The sequence below is a fragment of the Bactrocera oleae genome, chromosome 6 (genome assembly GCF_042242935.1).
Source record: "Bactrocera oleae isolate idBacOlea1 chromosome 6, idBacOlea1, whole genome shotgun sequence".
Lineage (NCBI taxonomy): Eukaryota > Metazoa > Arthropoda > Insecta > Diptera > Tephritidae > Bactrocera > Bactrocera oleae.
The window spans coordinates 62,002,565-62,022,165 of record NC_091540.1 but is presented as its reverse complement, the minus strand read 5'-3'; the positions used below and the strand labels follow the sequence as shown (position 1 = coordinate 62,022,165).

The window sequence follows — 19,601 nt, the reverse complement described above, 5'->3', positions numbered from 1 at the left end:
CGTAAGAGATTTATTGAATAACTTGCGAGGCACCATAAATATCAGTATGTTTGCCTTACCTATCCTGATAAAACCTAATAAAACTATCTAACTTATTGACCAGGACAAATATCTAATATTTTATACCCACAATATGGATTCATTGTGCTGCCGTATTAAATATGTATTTTCATAAAGAAGTTAGGTTAGTCGAGCTATAACATTTTTGAGCAGCCAACTCCAACTGCATTTCTGACTGTAAGATGAGTCGAATCATACATAATCACCCAACATTTTGAGGTAGTTAAAATATATAGAACGCTCTATTTGTCGTATGATAGCAAAAGCCCCTTCACAAAGCCCCTTTTATTTATCATTTGCCAGTCGGTTCTCTTCATACCAATACTACAGTTAACATACCCTAAACAGCTAACAAAACCAAAAAGACCATTACCTCAGCAGTTAAAATTAATTTTTTTGAGAATGAATGCTGCGCATCCACCTAATCAAGTAAGTTTTAGTGTGATATATACAATATGACACCGAATAAAAAAAAAACACATATATTCCACTTCCAAATTTTCGTACTTCAATTTCTCTTTGTCCAAGATATTTTTTATTCCTGTCTTACATAAAAAAAAAATAAAAACCAAAAAACATAAAAAACCTAAAAATACGAAACCGTTATTTACACTCCATGTAGTCTGTTTAATTTTTCAATTTGTTACTACTCTCTGCCTCGCATTGCAAATATACGAGTACAGACAACAAATTCGAATTTATGTTAAGTAAATACAATATAATTTCATGTCAATTCGCGACAAAATCCATTGCAAATGTACTGAAATTCGGAAACGACATTAAAATTTACGAAAAACAGCGTAGAGGTAAACAAGAAATGTACCCACAAGTACAAATAAGGAAGAGCAAAAAGGAAACATGGTAAAAAAAAGGTGTCATTGATGTAGTCCAGTAAAGTGAATTTGGTTCAACAGCAACTGAAACATCAAGACAATGGAATAATTTTCGCGTATACTTAACACAATCCATAACTGTACACGCATTTTTTTCAACGTTGAGTCGATGACGAATCATATTTAAGTCAATATTAGCTATGTACACAATCCGAACAAGTGTATACCCTGTTGGAAAATTTCCTCAATATTGGATTTTTTCAATTTCTACATTAAATAATTCTAGAAAAAGTTTTGAAATACCTTTTCTCCTAGTGTTATCGAAAATGGTTTAATTTGTGGAACAATTGAATTCTTATTATGAAAGTGTTTTTTTAAACCAATCCATGAGATAAGCAATCCGGATATACTGAAGAAAGAAAGGTTTATAAATTGCTGGAATTCTTTTGAAATATATTTTCAAAAAAACATATTTACAATTTCCGATTTTTGTTATCTAACATAGCCTTCCTCACCATACCGAAATTCTAACATCTTCGTCTAAAAAAGTTCTCAAGACGAAATTAGTTTTGATATTTGGGCACGCGCTGCGAAAATTAACGGAATTTGCTTCATATGTATGGTATGTTAAAGAATTTGCTGCAGGGCAAGCATCTCATTGTACTGATCTCCATTTTATTCAACAAAGAATACAGTACAAACGTCGGGACACAGTTTTTTACTTAAAGAGTTCGTACGTACGAATTTTTAAAATAAATTTACATTTATCTCTTGGAGCATGTTTTTACAAACATTTCATTTTACTTTGTATACAGGAAATCAGTAAATAAAATTTAATAGGGCACCTAGCCCATATGACGCAAGTCGTAAAACGGATATTGGCCCATTGAGTTTACATAAATAAAAAATTTAAAGACACAGTATGCATTTGCATACATATAAATATTTTTTTTTTGTAACTCTTCCTTGGAAGATTTTTTTGAAGAAACAATCTTTCATGGTGGAACCAAACTATACAAAGGGTGTGTTTTTATGCTCTTGCAACATGTTGCTACATAGTATAATAGTTTTTCCAGCTGACGGTTGTTTGTATCACCGAAAACTAGCCCAGATAGATATGGAGTTATATGTATAAATATAAATCATCAGGATGACGAGACGATTTGAATTCCGTCCGTCTATAATACTAGATAACTTAATATCATGATAAAACTTGATACTCGTGTTTATTGGCAAAAAATGAGGACGCATTCGTAGATGGGCGTAATCGGACCATTACCAAGCCCACTAAACGCCATTAAACGAACTTATGAAGTGCCATAACTAAGCACTAAAAGCAAGAGACATAAAATTTCAAACCCGGAATTGTACTAAAGGGGCCATGGGCGTGGCACTGATTCTTTCACTTTCAAGTATACAAATTAGGACTCGATCAATATAACCGGATAAAACTTTGCACAAATAGTGCTTATGACCACAAATTTTCCAAATCGGAATAAAACTATTCAAGCTTCAAGATACCGAATGTGAGGACCCCAGTTCCTGTTGCGAACTTTTTGCCAAAAATATCGGTTAACCTGTCAGATATATTATTGAACTTTGAAAAGAATTTTCTCCGGTTTTGATCTTTCAAGTTGTGAGAGTATAAAATGTTCGGTTACACCTGAACTTAGCCCATAGACATGTGGTTTTCAAAAAGAAATTAAATGCATATAATTTAATGTTATAGTCAAAAACTAGCTTTATTTCAAAGATAAGGGTTGTCATTATGGCTTAAGAATTATTTCGGGCAAGTCACCGCCGCGGCTGGCTCGTATAAATTCCAGCTGAGAGGCCCAATTTTGAACTATTTTTTGCAGCAATGAACCACCGAGTGTTCTCTTCCAAGACTTCAATCTTTCTACATACGTAGACAAGCGATTTCACATAACCCCAAAAAAAAAATTCCAGCGGTGTTAAATCGCACGATCTTGGAGAAGTTGGATTTTGTAAGACCGGAAATCAAGGTCCTTCCGAAAAATACTATGCGTCACAGTTGAAATAACGTTTTCGGTGCGCTCTGTACGGTGTCTTACCGTCAAATTACCGTCTCTGATAGGCATTAAATCGACCCAATATTTGACCCAGCACGTGGTGCGTTTCGCGAACCGAACCATTATTTTTGTAATAAATTTACACGATTTGCAAACGTTGTTCTGGTGTAAGTCTGTTTATTATGAAAGGACCAACTCCGAAAAATGTATTTCCTCATTAAAAACCACACGTCTAAAAATCCCCGTTATATATATATGAACACTTCTATCAATAAAGTCATAAAATAAAGAGATTTCTCATTAAAATTAACAAATCGTTTTAAGAATTCTACACACACGTCAGCCACCGAATAGTGCCCTTCCATTTGTACAATGTTATCAAAATGGATAGATAGACTAAGGTCGATAACTGAGAAAATGTGTTAGTAAATATGTAAATCTAAATATATACAATATACATAAGTCAAATATATAATTTGTTATTATACAAGCTATATGGTCTAAATCTTCTTTGAAGTTGAAGGCATACCTCTGTCACAATTTTTTTTTTATTATTATTATTACAGCAATACCAAATGAAGATTTCTATAAAGCAAAGAAACTAACTTTTAATAGCACGAATCATTGTTTACATACTTATTTATAAGTTCATACACATTAATACACATACACATACATGTATAAAGCTAATACCGCATTATTATGGCAAGCGGCAGCCGGTGGCTCTCAGTCGATTGCTTAACAGATATCGGCAGTCGTACTGCTTATTTGCTGTTATTTTCATTGCTTTTGCCGTTTTTTTTTCATGTTGCTTTTGCTGCTAGCTTACTAGCTAGCTACTAGTAATATAAACATATGTACATATGTCTATTGCGCAAGCGCAACTATTGCGAAATTACAAATGCACTCGTTTCCTTATAGTTTGTTACTGTTTTTGCTATTGTTGTTATCACTCTTAACTACCTGTTTGGACGCTCTTCACTGCCGTCTCTAAATGTTCCAACAAGAGCAAGATGCAATATCAATTCGCTATCGATTGGACTATTGGACTTGGCCGGCTTTGCTGTGTGATCTGGTCTGGTCCAGTCCAGACTTTTGCAATAACAATAACAACCAAATGATTCAACATCAAATGCATAACATTGAAAGCAAAATTGTCAAGCTCGTCTGCCGTGTAGCATCGAGTATGCTATTGATGTTGCTAACAGTCTTGACCACTATTACAATTGTACGCCATTGTATGCCTTCTTATAGCTTAGCAATAGCCGGTTTTTTGTTTTTCACTTTGAGTTCATACGAATGTGTTTCAAGTGCATAATGCAGTGATTGCAACATTTCACTTTTCTGCTTATTAGAGGAATTAGCGTGGCAATAAACGTTTTGTGATGTTCTAAATTGTTTTCAGAATTTATTTTATGTTAGTATTTCAAAATGCAAATATTACTTTTTTTAATGCTCTTTTATATTTAGTAAAGTATACTCTGCTTAATCGATTTCAAAATAAATAATTTACTTCTATTTTAAAATGTCTCACGCTTACCGCAATATTTCCTGAGTAAAAGAAGTAATTTTTAAAATGAAACATTTCATCTATCGTCTCAAGTTTTATCGTCTATTTTTCGCATGTCAAATGTCGCATGCCGCATTACATGACCGACAAACTTTACACAAAACGAAAATTGATATACATAGATAATGAGCAACAATTAAGCCAGTAAAATTAAAAAACCTAATATAACATGAAATCATGGTACGAAAGATGTTCGGGTTCGAATCCTGGTCAAAGAATATTTAAAATATTTTATTTTTATAGCATATTTTATTAGCATAGTTGATCACAAATATTAATATTGATGCTTTTCTAATTTTTGTCAAGCTGCCAATTGTTTGCACTTACTTGCTGTTTTGGGGATGTGCTTGCGTTTTGTGAATGAAAATGCTTTTGCAATTTTTTTACAATGAATATTATTTTTGTGGTCAGCATGTCGTTTATCCTGAAAGTTAGTCGAAATGGAAAATTTGAGGAATGTACAATACATATGTATGTATAAGTTTATTATGTTAGCTATACATATGTCTACTTGATAGAAAACAGAAGACTTGTAATTAATTTGCATTAAGTGGTTATATCCACTCAGTGGTTTCCGAGATTATAACTTGCCGGAAACCTTTTTTCGAAAGTCCTGCTGGATATTGCCTACGGCATTAAGGGAATCCAAAATTAATCACAGGTTATTAAAGTTTATTTAATTCTATATGTACATTATTTTATTTATTTGTCATATAAAATACCTTTAAAAAAAATCACAAAAAAAACGTTTATTTTTATTTTTATATATAATTTATCTTAAATTTGTCACAGCATCTTAATTTAGTCAATTAGCAATGTTTTGCATTTCTATTATAGAAGTTGTGAGCGGTCATTTGATTAAGTAAATTTGCGGATCAGATTATATTAGAGTTTGGTTTAATATATTTCAATTTGCCATAGATATTTAAGGAAATTTTGAAAAGTGTGTAAATAAGGAGTTGTGAGCAGCTACTTAATTAAGTGAATTTAGTAATCAGGTCATATAATAATACATAAATGACTCAATTAATGGCTTGACTGAAATCTTTATTAGCATGATACTCAATTATAACTACTTTTCAAATTTCAATAATGATTTGATTAACTCAATATTAGTCAATTAACATATGAAATACTAAAATAATACTAATTATTAATACCAACAGTCTTCAGTAAATATCAAAGTTTATGTTCTTAAAATCGAAAAACAAAAAAAAAGATAAACACAAATAATTCATCAAGAATATTTATATTTTAAGTATACTTACCATATAAAACGCTACTCCTGCAAAAAGAAAAAGAAATTATTATTAAACTCCTCATCCGATCTTTATACATAAATCTAATTAACTAATTCAATTCAATTTACTTTCTCTCCAACCGGCTTCACTTTTTGTCTATTTAAACACGGCCGCTCCCGCCGCATTCAAATTCCAGCTTTTGCTATTACTTTTTTCTACCGTTTACTTTTCATTGACTTTAATATTCGCTCTCGACACGCCACCATCTTAAACTTGTAGTATACATAAGTATATACAAATGCTATAGTAAACTAAGCAATAAAAATATTTATACATAAACACATGCAAATATATATAAATAAATACTGGCACATAGTGAATGTTTAAATAAATGCCGTCATTGAGTGTTTATTTTAGCTTTAATTTCAGTCGCTTGGTCACTGCCGCTGACTTTGACCTTCACATTGAATTTGTGAATTGTAGCGAAAATTGAGACCGCGCATACACGCACATACGTATATACACGCATATGTACATATGTAGAAAAATACTTGTAGTTAGTATGGGCAAATTTAGCTGTGCCCAGCGAAGAAATCGCCGGTACTTAAAAAGTGAGTGGCGATTCATACACACATATACATACAAATATATTTATGAACATGAATGAATTTTCGGTTTTTTGTTTGATGTTGTACGTATTATGCATGTAGTTAGTTAGTCCATTAAGCTAAACAAAGGTCTAATCAACTAAACTAGTACAACAATATATGCTATATTAAAAATGAAAAAATTGTGGTTTTTGCAAAATTTTGCTTAATTTTAAACTGAGAAATTTGTTTTTTATACAGCTTGAAAGGCGTACTTTTCCTAGCATGGGACCATCGTGATTAGAAATAAAATCGTTCGCAATAATTTTTGATTTTTGACCCAATATAACCATGCCAACGCTTAATCCAATTTTCCACACATTTGTTATAAGCCTAGGCGGCGATGGCTTTCAGTGTCTTCAGCGAATTTTGGTTTTTTCGGTTTCGCCTCGTTTTTGGAGCACAATTCGCTGGATTATTGGACAGCTTCAAAGTCATATTCATAAACCTACACCTAAGTTATCAAGCATCTCTTTTGCGACCTCTACTCGATGTCGTTTTTGCATAAGATTCAAATCTTTTGTTACCAATTTTCCAATAAATCAATTTATACCCAAAACCTAACCAAAATGGTGCGGTTGGTCCTTAAGAGATGTTGAGATGCTCTGCGATCTCTTACCTGTTCCTTTAACTTTTATCTTTTAACTTGTTATCGTCATTAACACAGGTAGATGTACGACGAGCATGAGGAAAGTTTTCGATGACTTCACGACCCTCACTGCGCCATTCAAATACTTTTGTTCGTGATAAAGTAAACTCCTAAACACACTTCTGCAACATTTTGAACGATTCCGTAGCCGTGATGTGATTAGAATCACAATATTACAAGAAAATTCGTTGTTAAAAATTTTTTCATGATAAATCTCGTCTAACAAAATTTACGCGTCGTAAACAAACAGCTGACAAACACATACTAATTGACATATGGTGATCAAATTTCACATGAACATAAAAAAGAGTGCACCAATCTAGAAAGAAAAAATTTATCGATGCGGCTTGCGCACGCAGTTTATATGGACCAGTCCGGGTCAAATTGAATCAATTTCACCCATGTTTTTGAATTCGTCCCGACCTCGACTCATCTTAATTGTACTTTATAATAATATTAATATAAATTTTTGCAGAATCAAATATTTCGAAGTCCTACGTACGTATCTTTAGCTCGAAATAAAAGTTTAATGAGAAGGTGTTCACAAAAAAAACTTTATTTTTTTAAATAGGCTACGAGAGACTTACAATTACATTTTTCTTTCGGTAAAATTTTTTTAAATTTGAGACAAAAATGGCGAACTATACCCGTCTATGTAGCTCAGCTATTCTGTTTCTTCTTTTTCCAAAATCTGATTCTTCTTTTTCCAAAATCGGTTGAGCACATATTTACAATATATTGAAAACATATATGCATATTTCCTGGGTCATTGTTAAAAGCAACACCAATCAAAACACTAACCGCACGAAGATTGCCAGAATGTATAGAGTTATGCAATTTGCACGATCTTTTTGCTTTTGCAAAGGAAATGCCATCAAACTATCTACCTGCCTATAAGCAAAAGAATGAAAGGGCAAGCAAACAAACGAATCGTCATCGCCGGACGAAGAGAAACCAATACAGACACCATCAACCACTTATCGAGTTCAATGTGCTTAGCTACAGTAAAAAAAAGTAAAAACAAAAATGAACAACAACAACACAAACGCAAAGCTTAGCGAACAGTGACTGCAGCGGAAGAGGCAACGAAATGAAGTTAGCATTGAAAGTGGATGCAGCAACGGCGACGTCGACAACAACAGCAACCCAACACATTCAAAATGTGCCAGCAAAAGCAAGACTAATGTGTGTGTGTGTGTGTGCGATCAGGTGTAGATACGTAAGCGTGAGGCTAAATTTGCACACGTGCGTTCTGTTGCAACGATCACACGTATGTGCAGGTGTGTGTTGTTGCATACTCTGCTCGACCTATTGGCTACAGTCGATGCCGGGTTGTTGTTGCTATTGTTGTGGTTACTCTGCGGCCAAAACAAATCTGTGTAGAACAAAAGCGTGTGGAATCGCTGCAAAAGTGAATGATCTCTGGCCAGGCAGGCAAAAAAAAAAAAAACAACACACAATAGCAACAACAAAGCCAACGACATCATCATTACCAGCGGCCGGCATGTTGCGACGTAGCAACAGACGCACAGGTTGAAGAACGCCAGTTAGTTGTTGCAGCAGGCAATCAGCAGCGCTTTATGTTTGTTGTCGCTAATACTACAAGTATGTATATACCATATACTATTATTATTGTTGGCTTTGCTGTGATCGCGGCTATTGTCTCGCTTTGTGCGAGACGTTGCATGTAAATTGCGAAAAGCGCTTAACTTGGCCTGTAAACATCATTGAAGAAATACAAATTATGACCAAACTAAAGTCGAAAAATTCAAAATTTACCAAACAACAACTACAACACAAACAAACAGCGGCGTCACATACTTGTCGTCATAGTTAAAAGAACTTTCTGCAGCTGTGTTGCATGCGCATCTTCTGTGCAACTCTTCGTTTGTGTGTTTGTAAATGTGTATTCTTGCATGTGTTTATGTACTATGTACAATCGCATATATGTAAATATATATTTATATGATTGTATGCAAAACTTCACCTTTGCTGTTGTTGCTCTCGCTGCTTTTGTTGCATCAGCGCAGAATGTCAAGGAACTTTACTCGTCACTGCCAACTATGACCAAATACCTATAGCCAGCCCTCTTCTCTTATTTTCGCTTTTTTTACTCTCCCAAGTTCGCTTTTTATATTTTTATTTTAAATTCATTCCACTGTTGCCTTGTGGTTCTTTGCTTAAGCGCCGATATTCTCGAATTCTTACTACTTTTCGAAACAACATTGGTTTGTATTGAGTTTTTTTTTTTAATTTTTATATAGATACTGTTGTATACACAAGTGATCCATGTAGTGCTTAATCGTTAACATTTCAAATAAACCGGAAAAAAATAAATTCGAAAGAGCAATCATTCATATTATTTATGGAATGAATTTCACTCAGATGTCGATAGCGCGGTTTCCGACGCTTTCTGGCTCTAACATATAAGTTAAATATGAGAAATGATAAATAAGTACGAACAAAATGTATAACAAAAAGATTCTTGTGCTGAAATCAAAACATAGAAAATCCGTTACTCTAACAATGACAGGTATGTCGTAAGAACGACTGCAACTAAAAAATCGTTTAAGGGGTTGTATCCACTTGAAGGTAAGAAAATCACGCTTTTTTGTGAATTTTCTTGAAAAGCATTTAATTAAATTAATAAATTAATACTATATAATTTTACAAAATTTATTGTACTTTAATATTCGGCGATGCATATTGAGAAATTTTGATTTACCTTGATCCTATAGTCGATCCCCAAGAGTACCTCCGAAAAAAGGTGTCTGACGGTGAAGAAAATTATTTTTCCTAAAATTATGTCAAATCAAAAAACCAAAAAATATTGTTATTACTATGTATGTGTACAGGTAATGGTCGAAGGCCTACTCAAAAAGATTTTTTTTTGACAAAATGTCGGGTTCACAAAAAGTCGTTTTTTGTAAAAATATTTACACTTTAGACGCGCCTAAAAAAACGAAATAATTATCGAAGATCGTATTCCTTCAACTATTACCTCCCAAATATGTTTAAGAAGTCGCTCAGCAGCTGGACCTGTTTCGGTGAAATTTTTTCACCGAATTTGAAAACAGCGTTTCGAAAAAAACGCGTTTAATGTTTTGGGAGCCAAGGGGGGGACGCTCATATCTTCGAAAGTATTAGCTAGATCAGCTTCAAATTTCTTATATTATATATATGTAAATAAAAAAATTTAATTTTTGAGTTTCACAAGTTATTTACGGTAATTGCATGTGAAAATAAGCTCAGTACTGAGGAAACAGTTTTTCATAGATCAAGACACCTTCCTAGTTAAAACTAGTATATTATTAAATAATATTAGGTAGTCACGTATCGTTTCTATGAGAGTAAACAACGCTTAATGCATATATTTTATAATTACACTTAACCTTAAAAAGATACTCTTATATACAGCTGTCGAACCAGGTCTGTGAGAAATAATATTTTAAGTGTGTAAGCTGTGATTTTGAAAAAAAAAATACATATAAAAAACTTTGTGTGTTAATAAAACGCTATTTATTGATATAAAAAAATGCTATGGATACCAAACAAAATGGCTTGATAAATATTATCCAGTGGCGGCTCTAAACAAAGCACACATTCCTAAGTGGTCTCCAAATTTTGCGCAAGCGATATGAACAACAAACACAGTCAAGGCAGTGGATTCCAAAAGAGGTTTAGAATTTTGTGTTGAAAAAAATACGAATAAATAAAGACTATTCCATATTTTATAACATTTACTTATTTTGTCATTTTAATTTATAATTTCTAACTCAAAAAGCAGCTTTTGTTCATCCAATTTTTTAAATAAAAGTCATATTACTTTTTCTGAAATATACTCATGTAGGTATGTACATATATTTGCGTTTCAACAAATTTTATTCAACCTTGCACGGCCTTATCTTAATTGCTTAAAAATTACATAATAACTGACAATTTTAGGTGTCATATTGGCAACAACAACAAAAGTTTTACTACATATGAAAACAAAATTAGCAATTAAATCAATTACCATAGAATTGTGGCAGTAATTCTGTTTACTTTAATATTTATCCACAAATTGTTATATTTTTGTAATTTTTATTGTACTTTAACGGTGATATCATGTTAAACTCGTTGAATTAAATATTATTAAATTAAATAAAAATTACGCAATAATTGCCCGAAAATATAAACGAGTGCAAGATTGAGTACATTTTCAGCACATTTAGCTTATGAAACGTGCCGTTATTAATGTTCATTCATATATATATGTATATACATATATATGTATATATAATATTATATTATTTTATAAAGCAAGATCGTCTTTTTCCAACCCATAAAAAGTGCAACACAATGGCATGAAGGCAAGCGAAGTAAATATGTATGTACGTACATATGCATGTATATACTTTTTATGTATGTATGCAAGGCGACCTTTGATAACGAAAAATAAATTATCAGTAATGACATACACAGACATTTTTATGATTAATTATTTGGCACATTATTCATATTATATATGTATGTACATATGTGCCATTTTTATTTACATTGTATGTGAAATTGCAAGTAATTACGCTACATCTCTTTTTTGCACTATTTCAAAGTATAATTGAATATATATTTTATAAATGTATATATTTATATACCCATATATAGTAAAATAATCAGTGAAAGTTAGTAGGTAGCAGTTGTAGTTTTGCTCCACGAAAGTTACTGGCATGCCACGATGACTGAAAATATACATATGTATATTTCTCTAAAATTAATAAAAATAATCTTCGCTAAATAAATCCACCCTTAATTGAGTCTTTTAGAATTTTTTCTCTATACATATCAATATAGGCTATTAACTAATTGCCATAATCTTAATCGTACACCTTATCGTATTAGTGTAGGCATTCAGCAAACGCACTCACCCTTAATTGAATATATTAGTACACAATTAGCTATTTGACACATCCTTAATTGACTCAATTAGAAATTTTACGCAAAACGCTCTAGTGTAGACATTTAGCTAATTGACACACCCTTAATTGAGTCAATTAGAATTTTTTCTTAAACGTATTAACTAATTGCGATGTTCTTAATTGAGTCAATTAGCAATTTTAGCTCACTCACCCTTAATTGAATATATTAGTACACAATTAGCTATTTGACACATCCTTAATTGACTCAATTATCAATTTTTCGCAAAACGCTCTAGTGTATGCATTTAGTTAATTGACACACCCTTAATTGAGTCGTTTACAACTTTTTCCTTAAACGTATTAACTAATTGAGATGTTCGTAATTGAGTCAATTAGCAATTTTACGCAAAACGCATTAGTGTAAGCATTTAGCAAATCATTAGTGTAAGCATTTAGCAAATCAACCTTGAATTGAGTAAATAATCGATTTTTCACCAATACGAATAAGTGTATATTATGAGCTAATTGACACACCCTTAATTAATTCAATTAGAAATGTTTCTCCAAATCATCAAATTTTCTCATTATGTCCTAGTATAGACAATTGGCTAATTAACAAATCTTTAATTGAGTCAATTAAAATTTTTTTCCCAACATATATTAGTATAAACTTTTAGCTAGTGAACGAAATTAAGGTTATGTCTAGAAAGTCTACATTAAAAACATGTTTAGTAAGCATACATTTTTAGGAAAAACAACAAGTAAGCCGAAAATTTGCAAGATGGAAAAAATAATCTATTGTATATGTACAAGCCACTGTGCCTCCAATAATTTTAAGCAAAACAGCGGAATTTGGCAAACTCACTAGTAATACCGAAAAATGCAAAAATACCAAAAATCGAAAATAAATTGCCAAAGCATTGCTCACGTCACGCCGCGGTCGCAACTTTTTGCCCTGACATTGAATTCATTTCGGAAACTCACGCTTATGAATACAACAATATATATGTACATATATACCATACAAATATGTTTGTGTCCGTATAATTTATTTGTGATACACACACATCCGCAAAAATTAAATAAATATACTTAAATATATTACAAGTATATATGGTATGCACATATACATACATATGTGTATGTATATAAGAAATCATCTTTTTTTATTGTTTACTAGCCAATCTTGTTTGTCGCTTTTTGCAAGCTACATCAATATTGACACTGACTGTGGCTGCGAGTGCGACTGTGGCCTTAAATGGCTGCACTGCACTGATAAAAAATCCATGCATACATAAACAAATACACACATATAAACAATTATATCACTTTTTTATACATATGTAGATGTGTATGTAAGTGAGCAAGTATGGAAAATATTGTCAAAACGTTATATGACAATTCTTCTTCTGCTTCTCCAGCGCGATTGAGTTGGTGCATTTTTTCGGTAAATTTCACAGAATTTAGTCAAAATCCGGCTTTCGTCGTCACTGGACGTCGTCTAGTTTCTGCAGCAACAATGCAATAAATATTGCCAAAAAAACAGTGTGAACAGTTTAACAGTTGTGATTATTCTTATCGCTAGCAAAAACCCTTATTGATAACATTTTAAGTCACCCAATTACCTACTTTCGCTACGTGTGACTACTTGACATAGCAACCTAATTATTTTTGTAGTTGTATTGGGCACATATACACAGAAAATGCGCTTGAAAGCGGCACAAAAATACAACAAAAAAATGTTTTAAAATTGGTTTGTTAAATTTCAAGGTCAGTGCTGTATGGAAAGTAAAAACGTAATGGTAAGTATACATAATCAAACAATACGAGTATAGTGATATCAAACGCGCAATAAAGATAACGAAAATAAAAATTGTTAATTGATAGTTTAATTGAAAACGAAAGTGCAAGGGCATGCATTATACACGTAAAACAATCACACACCCATAAGTATGTAGAACTTACCCGCTTCTGTTGTTGTATTTGCGATTTTAAATTCCAATTTGTTATCTATTAACCTTCAAATGGTTCAGTTGCCTCACCTGTTGTGTACATTAAGACTCTACTATCTCTATACATATACATTAATACACATAACTGTAACGTAATTTGGCAAGTGGATAGTATATTGCGATTGCATTATTTTAACGTCGTAATTAGAGCTTAATATGTGTACGTGTCAGGGTGGTTCTTAAAGTGTTATGTAGTTAACAATCTATTACATAGAGCTACTGATTTCAGTACATTGGAACACACCATTTTTGAAAAAAAAACTTTTGGTAAATTATTCATTAGGAAATTTTCGTAAAATTAAAAAAAAATTTAAATTGAAATTGATAACTTCGGTTTCAGTGAATCTAGAATCACCTGCGCAAATAAAAAAGTTTCTATACAAAGTACTTGATTTTGATCGATCAGTTTGCATGGCAGCTATAAGCTATGGTCCAATCTGAACAATTTATGCCAAATTTTGTGAAGATAATTGGTCAAATAAAAGAGTTGTCCATGCAAGAACTTGATTATAATCGATCAGTTTGACTTAGATAATATTGTGGTCTAATACCTATTATTTCGAGAAAGGAGCAACTTTTTAGGGAATAAAGAACGTATGCCAAATTTCAGATCGATGTCTCAAAAACTGAGGGACTAGTTCGCGTATATATAAACAGACAGACGGAGATGGCTAAATGGATTCAGCTCGTCATCCTTCAAATATAAAACATGTTTCATGTTCAAAAACTAGCAAAATACTAAAGTAAACTGGCCTTTAGCAGTTTTTTTTTCATTTTGACATTTGTGCATACTATAAAATAATGTGATAATAATACATAATAAACGAAAATTAGCGACTGGCTAGTCAGTTGCCTGAAATTAGGTACCGGTAGTCATATATAAAGCATATTATGGTATACGGAAAGGGTGTACCATTTTCGCGCTAGAAGTCCTACATAATAGCTGTATCAGTTTATCTGCTGGACACATGCACCTTGACAGATATTGCAGATATTGGGTACCATTAAATACCCACTCTTTATTGATTCTCATTCCAATACGTCTGAGGCAATGATATATGGCATATGCGATCTGCCTCTGGATCAAGAAAAGTCCAATAGTTCTATCATACCGAACTTTCTAATGAAACATACTTTTCGACACTTATAATAAACGCTTAGGTATCATTAAAGACTTCAACCTCAATTTTGGTATAGACAAAAGTTGATTACAAGTATATAAGCAAGTGAAACTAAACTGTAGTAGAAATATTAAATGTCCGATTATAAACTTTATATACAAATAATTCAATTTTATCCTTAAACTTAAGTAAAATTAAATTATTTAATATTTTTTTAAAATTTTATAATCTAATTTCTTTCTATTTCCAGACACTGCCATATAAAAAACGGAAGCTGCAAACTTTACAACCTTCAACTTCAAAACTACCTCGTATAAGCTACAAAATATTGCAAATAATTCTTAAAACAGATTAAAAATAAACTGCCAGTGTCTTTGTTAAGACATCAACAAAACAACAAACGCATAAACAATATACAAAACTATACAAAAAGAAATTAAGAAGCTCTAACCGGTGAACTTCAGTGTTATCAACAATATAACAATATTCAAAAGCAGATATCGAAAATGGATGAATATCTAGTAGAAATCTCATAGAATTATTAAATTTGGAAAACACAAAGTCTCACTTACACCCTTATTGAATCCAAATCCTTCCCGCAACTAATATCTCAGCTACACCACCCTAACCCCAACAAACTCCTACACCTACACCTATTACCCCGACTACCAATACCGACAGCCACAAAAAAATATGAATTCCTTGGCAAATGCTAGCGACGTCGAGGCCGCGGCAAATCAACAAATGCTCAATTTTCAGTCTCCACAACGCCAGATAAAGACAGGCACAGCCTCAACAAGTCCAGCTGGTACACCCTATAAACAGAATGGCAGCAATGGCGATGCTAGTTTGAATGGAACACCATTACACAATGGTCACGGCAATGCGAACGGCACGAATGGTTATCAGAATGGAACACGACGTGATTCTACGCAAGCTTGGACCCCACTACTATCTAACGGTAATGGTAACAGTGCTGCACTAAGCAATGGTAATGGCAACGCTGGCTTGACTGACAACAGTTTAGTTGGCACAGCAAGTATTAATGGAGCGGAAGACGGTAGTCTAGCAGGACAAGAGACGAATGGAACTCTAGGTGATCCCACCACTGTACTATACACCACATCGACCAGTAATAACAACGAATGGAAAGATGCCGAACAAATAAATAACCTCAAAAATGGACTGCTACATTATCCGGTTAATCATCAGGGCAACAATAATGGTTCGCTAATGAACGGAAAGAATGGCATTGGCTTGGGCGTACCAGACAAGTATGATGAACAAGATCCACTTACCGGTTTATACACACAAAAAAATACACGAACGCGTGAACCGGATGAATCGGATACTGATTCCGAGTTGAGTAACGGCGATCGATCAGCACCCGGCTGCGGTTTATTTGGCTGTCGACCGAAATGGGCGCGCAACTTTGCCTCGACCAATGTCTTTATGGTGGTTTTTTTGCTCGCTTACATTTTACAGGGCATGTATATGACATATTTCGTGTCGGTGATCACTACCATCGAGAAACTATTTCAGATTAAATCGAAAACGACGGGTTTTCTACTAAGCGCCAGTGAGATGGGTCAAATTAGTACTGCTATGTTGTTAACCTACTTTGCGGGACGTGGTCATCGCCCACGTTGGATCGCTTGCGGCATGGTATTATTCTCCATTGCAGCTTTTGCTTGCTCATTGCCGCATTTTATATTTGGCAAACAACTGATGCAATCACTTGATACTCTCAGTAATGGCGGCAATGGTGGTAATGCGGCAATGCGCGCCTTACATGGTCAAATGCTGCACGCCAGTTATGGACTGCATGGAATGAATGACACAATAAATGCAACAAGTGCGAACGCACTGGAAGGCGGCCTCAGTGCGTTGTTGGCCAATGTGCCAGGCTCACACGAAATGAATCTGTGTATACCAGGACAGAACTCAACGAACTCCAACTCAGGTAAGATCACTTAAAATATATGTATAAACGTTACGACATAGTGAAAATTAGGTACCGGAATCGGAGTGTGCGCTGCAATTAATTTATGTTGTGGATCTTGAAGGTATCTCTAAATGGAAAACCTTAAGTTTTTAAGACCTATAACTTTTCAAAATGTTCAAGGTCAGAAATGGTTCGCTTGGCATAATATTTTACGTCAGTCGTTAATTTCAAACGATTTATGATCTTTCCGGCTTCAAGTGTCGAGCGCACTACGAACCCAGTGATGGATAAGGACTCCAGAAAGCGCAGTATTCTGCAATATAATAACTGGTTTCCCCTTGAAGTAATGTGGCTCAAAAGTAATAAGCAAGTAAGGTAGATACGTCCATATTTATACCCAGAACAGGAGTTTTTGAGATATCGATCTGAAACTTTCTTACGTCCTTTTCTCCCCAAGAAACCGCCGATACGGAGCACAATAGCTATAGCTGCCATTAAAAGTGATCGATCAAAATCATTTTTTATTTGACAAGATATCTTCATGAAATTTTGCATTTTTTGGCAATTTTTTTCAGTTTATCCTTCGAGATAACGGTACAATCTCCGAACATATTGTCCAGATCAGACCACAATATTGTATAGTTATCATACAAATAGGCCGATCAAAATCAAATTTTTGTATGGCAACTTTTTTTAACTATAAAGGGTGTTCTAGCTTCCGGTGCAACCGAAGTTAACGGGTTTTCTTGTTTTCAAGTAGTTTCGGGTACTATGCTAAGTCTCTCTCTAGATAATCAAGAGCAACTCTTATAATTCGCAAATTTAGTCCAAACACTTATTCAGGCCTTATCCTTTTTATACCCTGAACAGGGTTAAGTTTGCCACGAAGTTTGTAACACCCAGAAGGAAACGTCTGAGGCCCTTTAAAATATATACGTAAAGGACCAGTATGATGAGCTGAGTTGATTTAGCCATGTCCATCTGTCTGTCTGTCTATATATACGCAATATCGGACCACTATAGCATATAGTTGAACAATCAAACCATACAAACTGAACAATCGGAATCAAGTGCTGTATGGAAAACTCTTTCATTTGACGAGGTATCTTCACGAAATTAGATCGGAATCAAGTTCATGTAAGAAACCTTTTCTATTTGTGAAGGGTATTATAGCTTCGGTGCAACCGAAATTAACGTATTTTCTTGTTTTAAATTTTTTGCGATATTTTTTTTATAGAATGCGATGAGGATCAAAAATTGGAGCAGGCGTCACACTCAAAAATCACCGTTATTGTACTGTGCATATTCTTCGCTAGTCTTTTGAGCTCTGGTATTGGACAGACAGCAGTAGCCACACTAGGCATACCCTACATAGATGATAATGTGGCAAGTAAACAGTCACCCATGTACATGGCCATAACGATTGGTGTACGCATTTTGGGACCCGCATCCGGTTTCATAGTGGGTTCATTTTGTACACGCTGGTATGTGAATTTCTCAAATCCCGGCTTCGATGCAAGCGATCCACGTTGGATTGGTGCCTGGTGGCTGGGGCCAGTTGGTATCGGTACACTTATGTTGCTGTCATCCTTCGCAATGTTCTCATTCCCAAAACAGTTGCGCGGCAAACGGAATCCCAATGTTGGTGAGGCTAAAACGGATGGCGGTGATGAGGCGGCAGCAGCAGTGGAGGTGGATGAGAAGCCAAAATTGAGAGGTTTTATAACTTCCTTGTAAACAAAAGCTAAATGTTAAAGTGTTGACTTATTATTTCTATTCTAAAAGATTTTCCGAAGACCGTACGACGGCAACTTAAAAATGACATTTTAATGTTCCGCACTGCTTCGTGTGTCTTCCATCTATTACCAATCGCTGGACTCTATACTTTTCTACCAAAATACCTCGAAACACAGTTCCGTTTAACCACCTACGATGCCAGCATGATTGCCGCCTTTTGTGGCATACTCGTCATGGGTGTGGGCATTGTAATATCCGGTTTAGTCATTTTAAAGTTGAAGCCATCGGCGCGTTCCGTAGCCGCTTGGATTGCGTTTACAGCGTTATTCTACTCAGCCGGCATGGTTGTGCTGATGTTTGTTGGGTGTAGCATGAAAGATTTTGCTGGTTACAAGAGTGCCACAAGTGATTCGTAAGTTCCAAGCAACGTTATCAAGTATATATATTATATACTTGTATATGTACATATATATTATATTCGCAATTCTTTTGCGTTTACAGTCCTGCCATGATCGAACGAGCATGTGACCTCAATTGTTCCTGTGATACGGGTAATTACGCCCCCATTTGCGGCATGGATGGTCGTATATATATTTCCACCTGTCATGCTGGTTGTACAGCGTCAGCATTGACTGATAATGGCACCGTATTCAGTAACTGTACATGCATTCCAGATTGTAAGTTTGAAAGCGATATTTACACGTATACTCATACACACACAGATACATATGTATACTCACAATTTCCATAATCGCTCAAAGCATGTGCGCATTGCGTATACGTAACATTTTACCTAAATTCAAATTTCACCAGAGGCAACCTATTTTGCTTTTCATTTAAATCATAAGAATTTCC

At 34.0% G+C, this 19,601-nt stretch overlaps 1 protein-coding gene across 6 annotated transcripts in view; it reads left to right on the top strand.

Moving 5' to 3' along the window:
* Window positions 1-19,601, top strand: part of Oatp74D (Organic anion transporting polypeptide 74D) — a 94,169-nt gene that overhangs the window by 70,590 nt on the left and 3,978 nt on the right. For 4 of the 6 annotated variants that reach the window (XM_014229666.3, XM_036364781.2, XM_036364778.2 and 1 more), the window contains 4 exons: window positions 15,315-17,027; window positions 18,247-18,726; window positions 18,795-19,158; window positions 19,248-19,423. In XM_014229666.3, coding sequence (XP_014085141.3) covers window positions 15,758-17,027; window positions 18,247-18,726; window positions 18,795-19,158; window positions 19,248-19,423 — 2,290 coding nt within the window. In that variant the 5' untranslated portion in view covers window positions 15,315-15,757. Of the gene's footprint in view, window positions 1-13,404; window positions 13,734-15,314; window positions 17,028-18,246; window positions 18,727-18,794; window positions 19,159-19,247; window positions 19,424-19,601 lie in introns of those variants that run through there. The other 2 variants (XM_036364787.2, XM_070110923.1) reach the window with 2 other exon arrangements.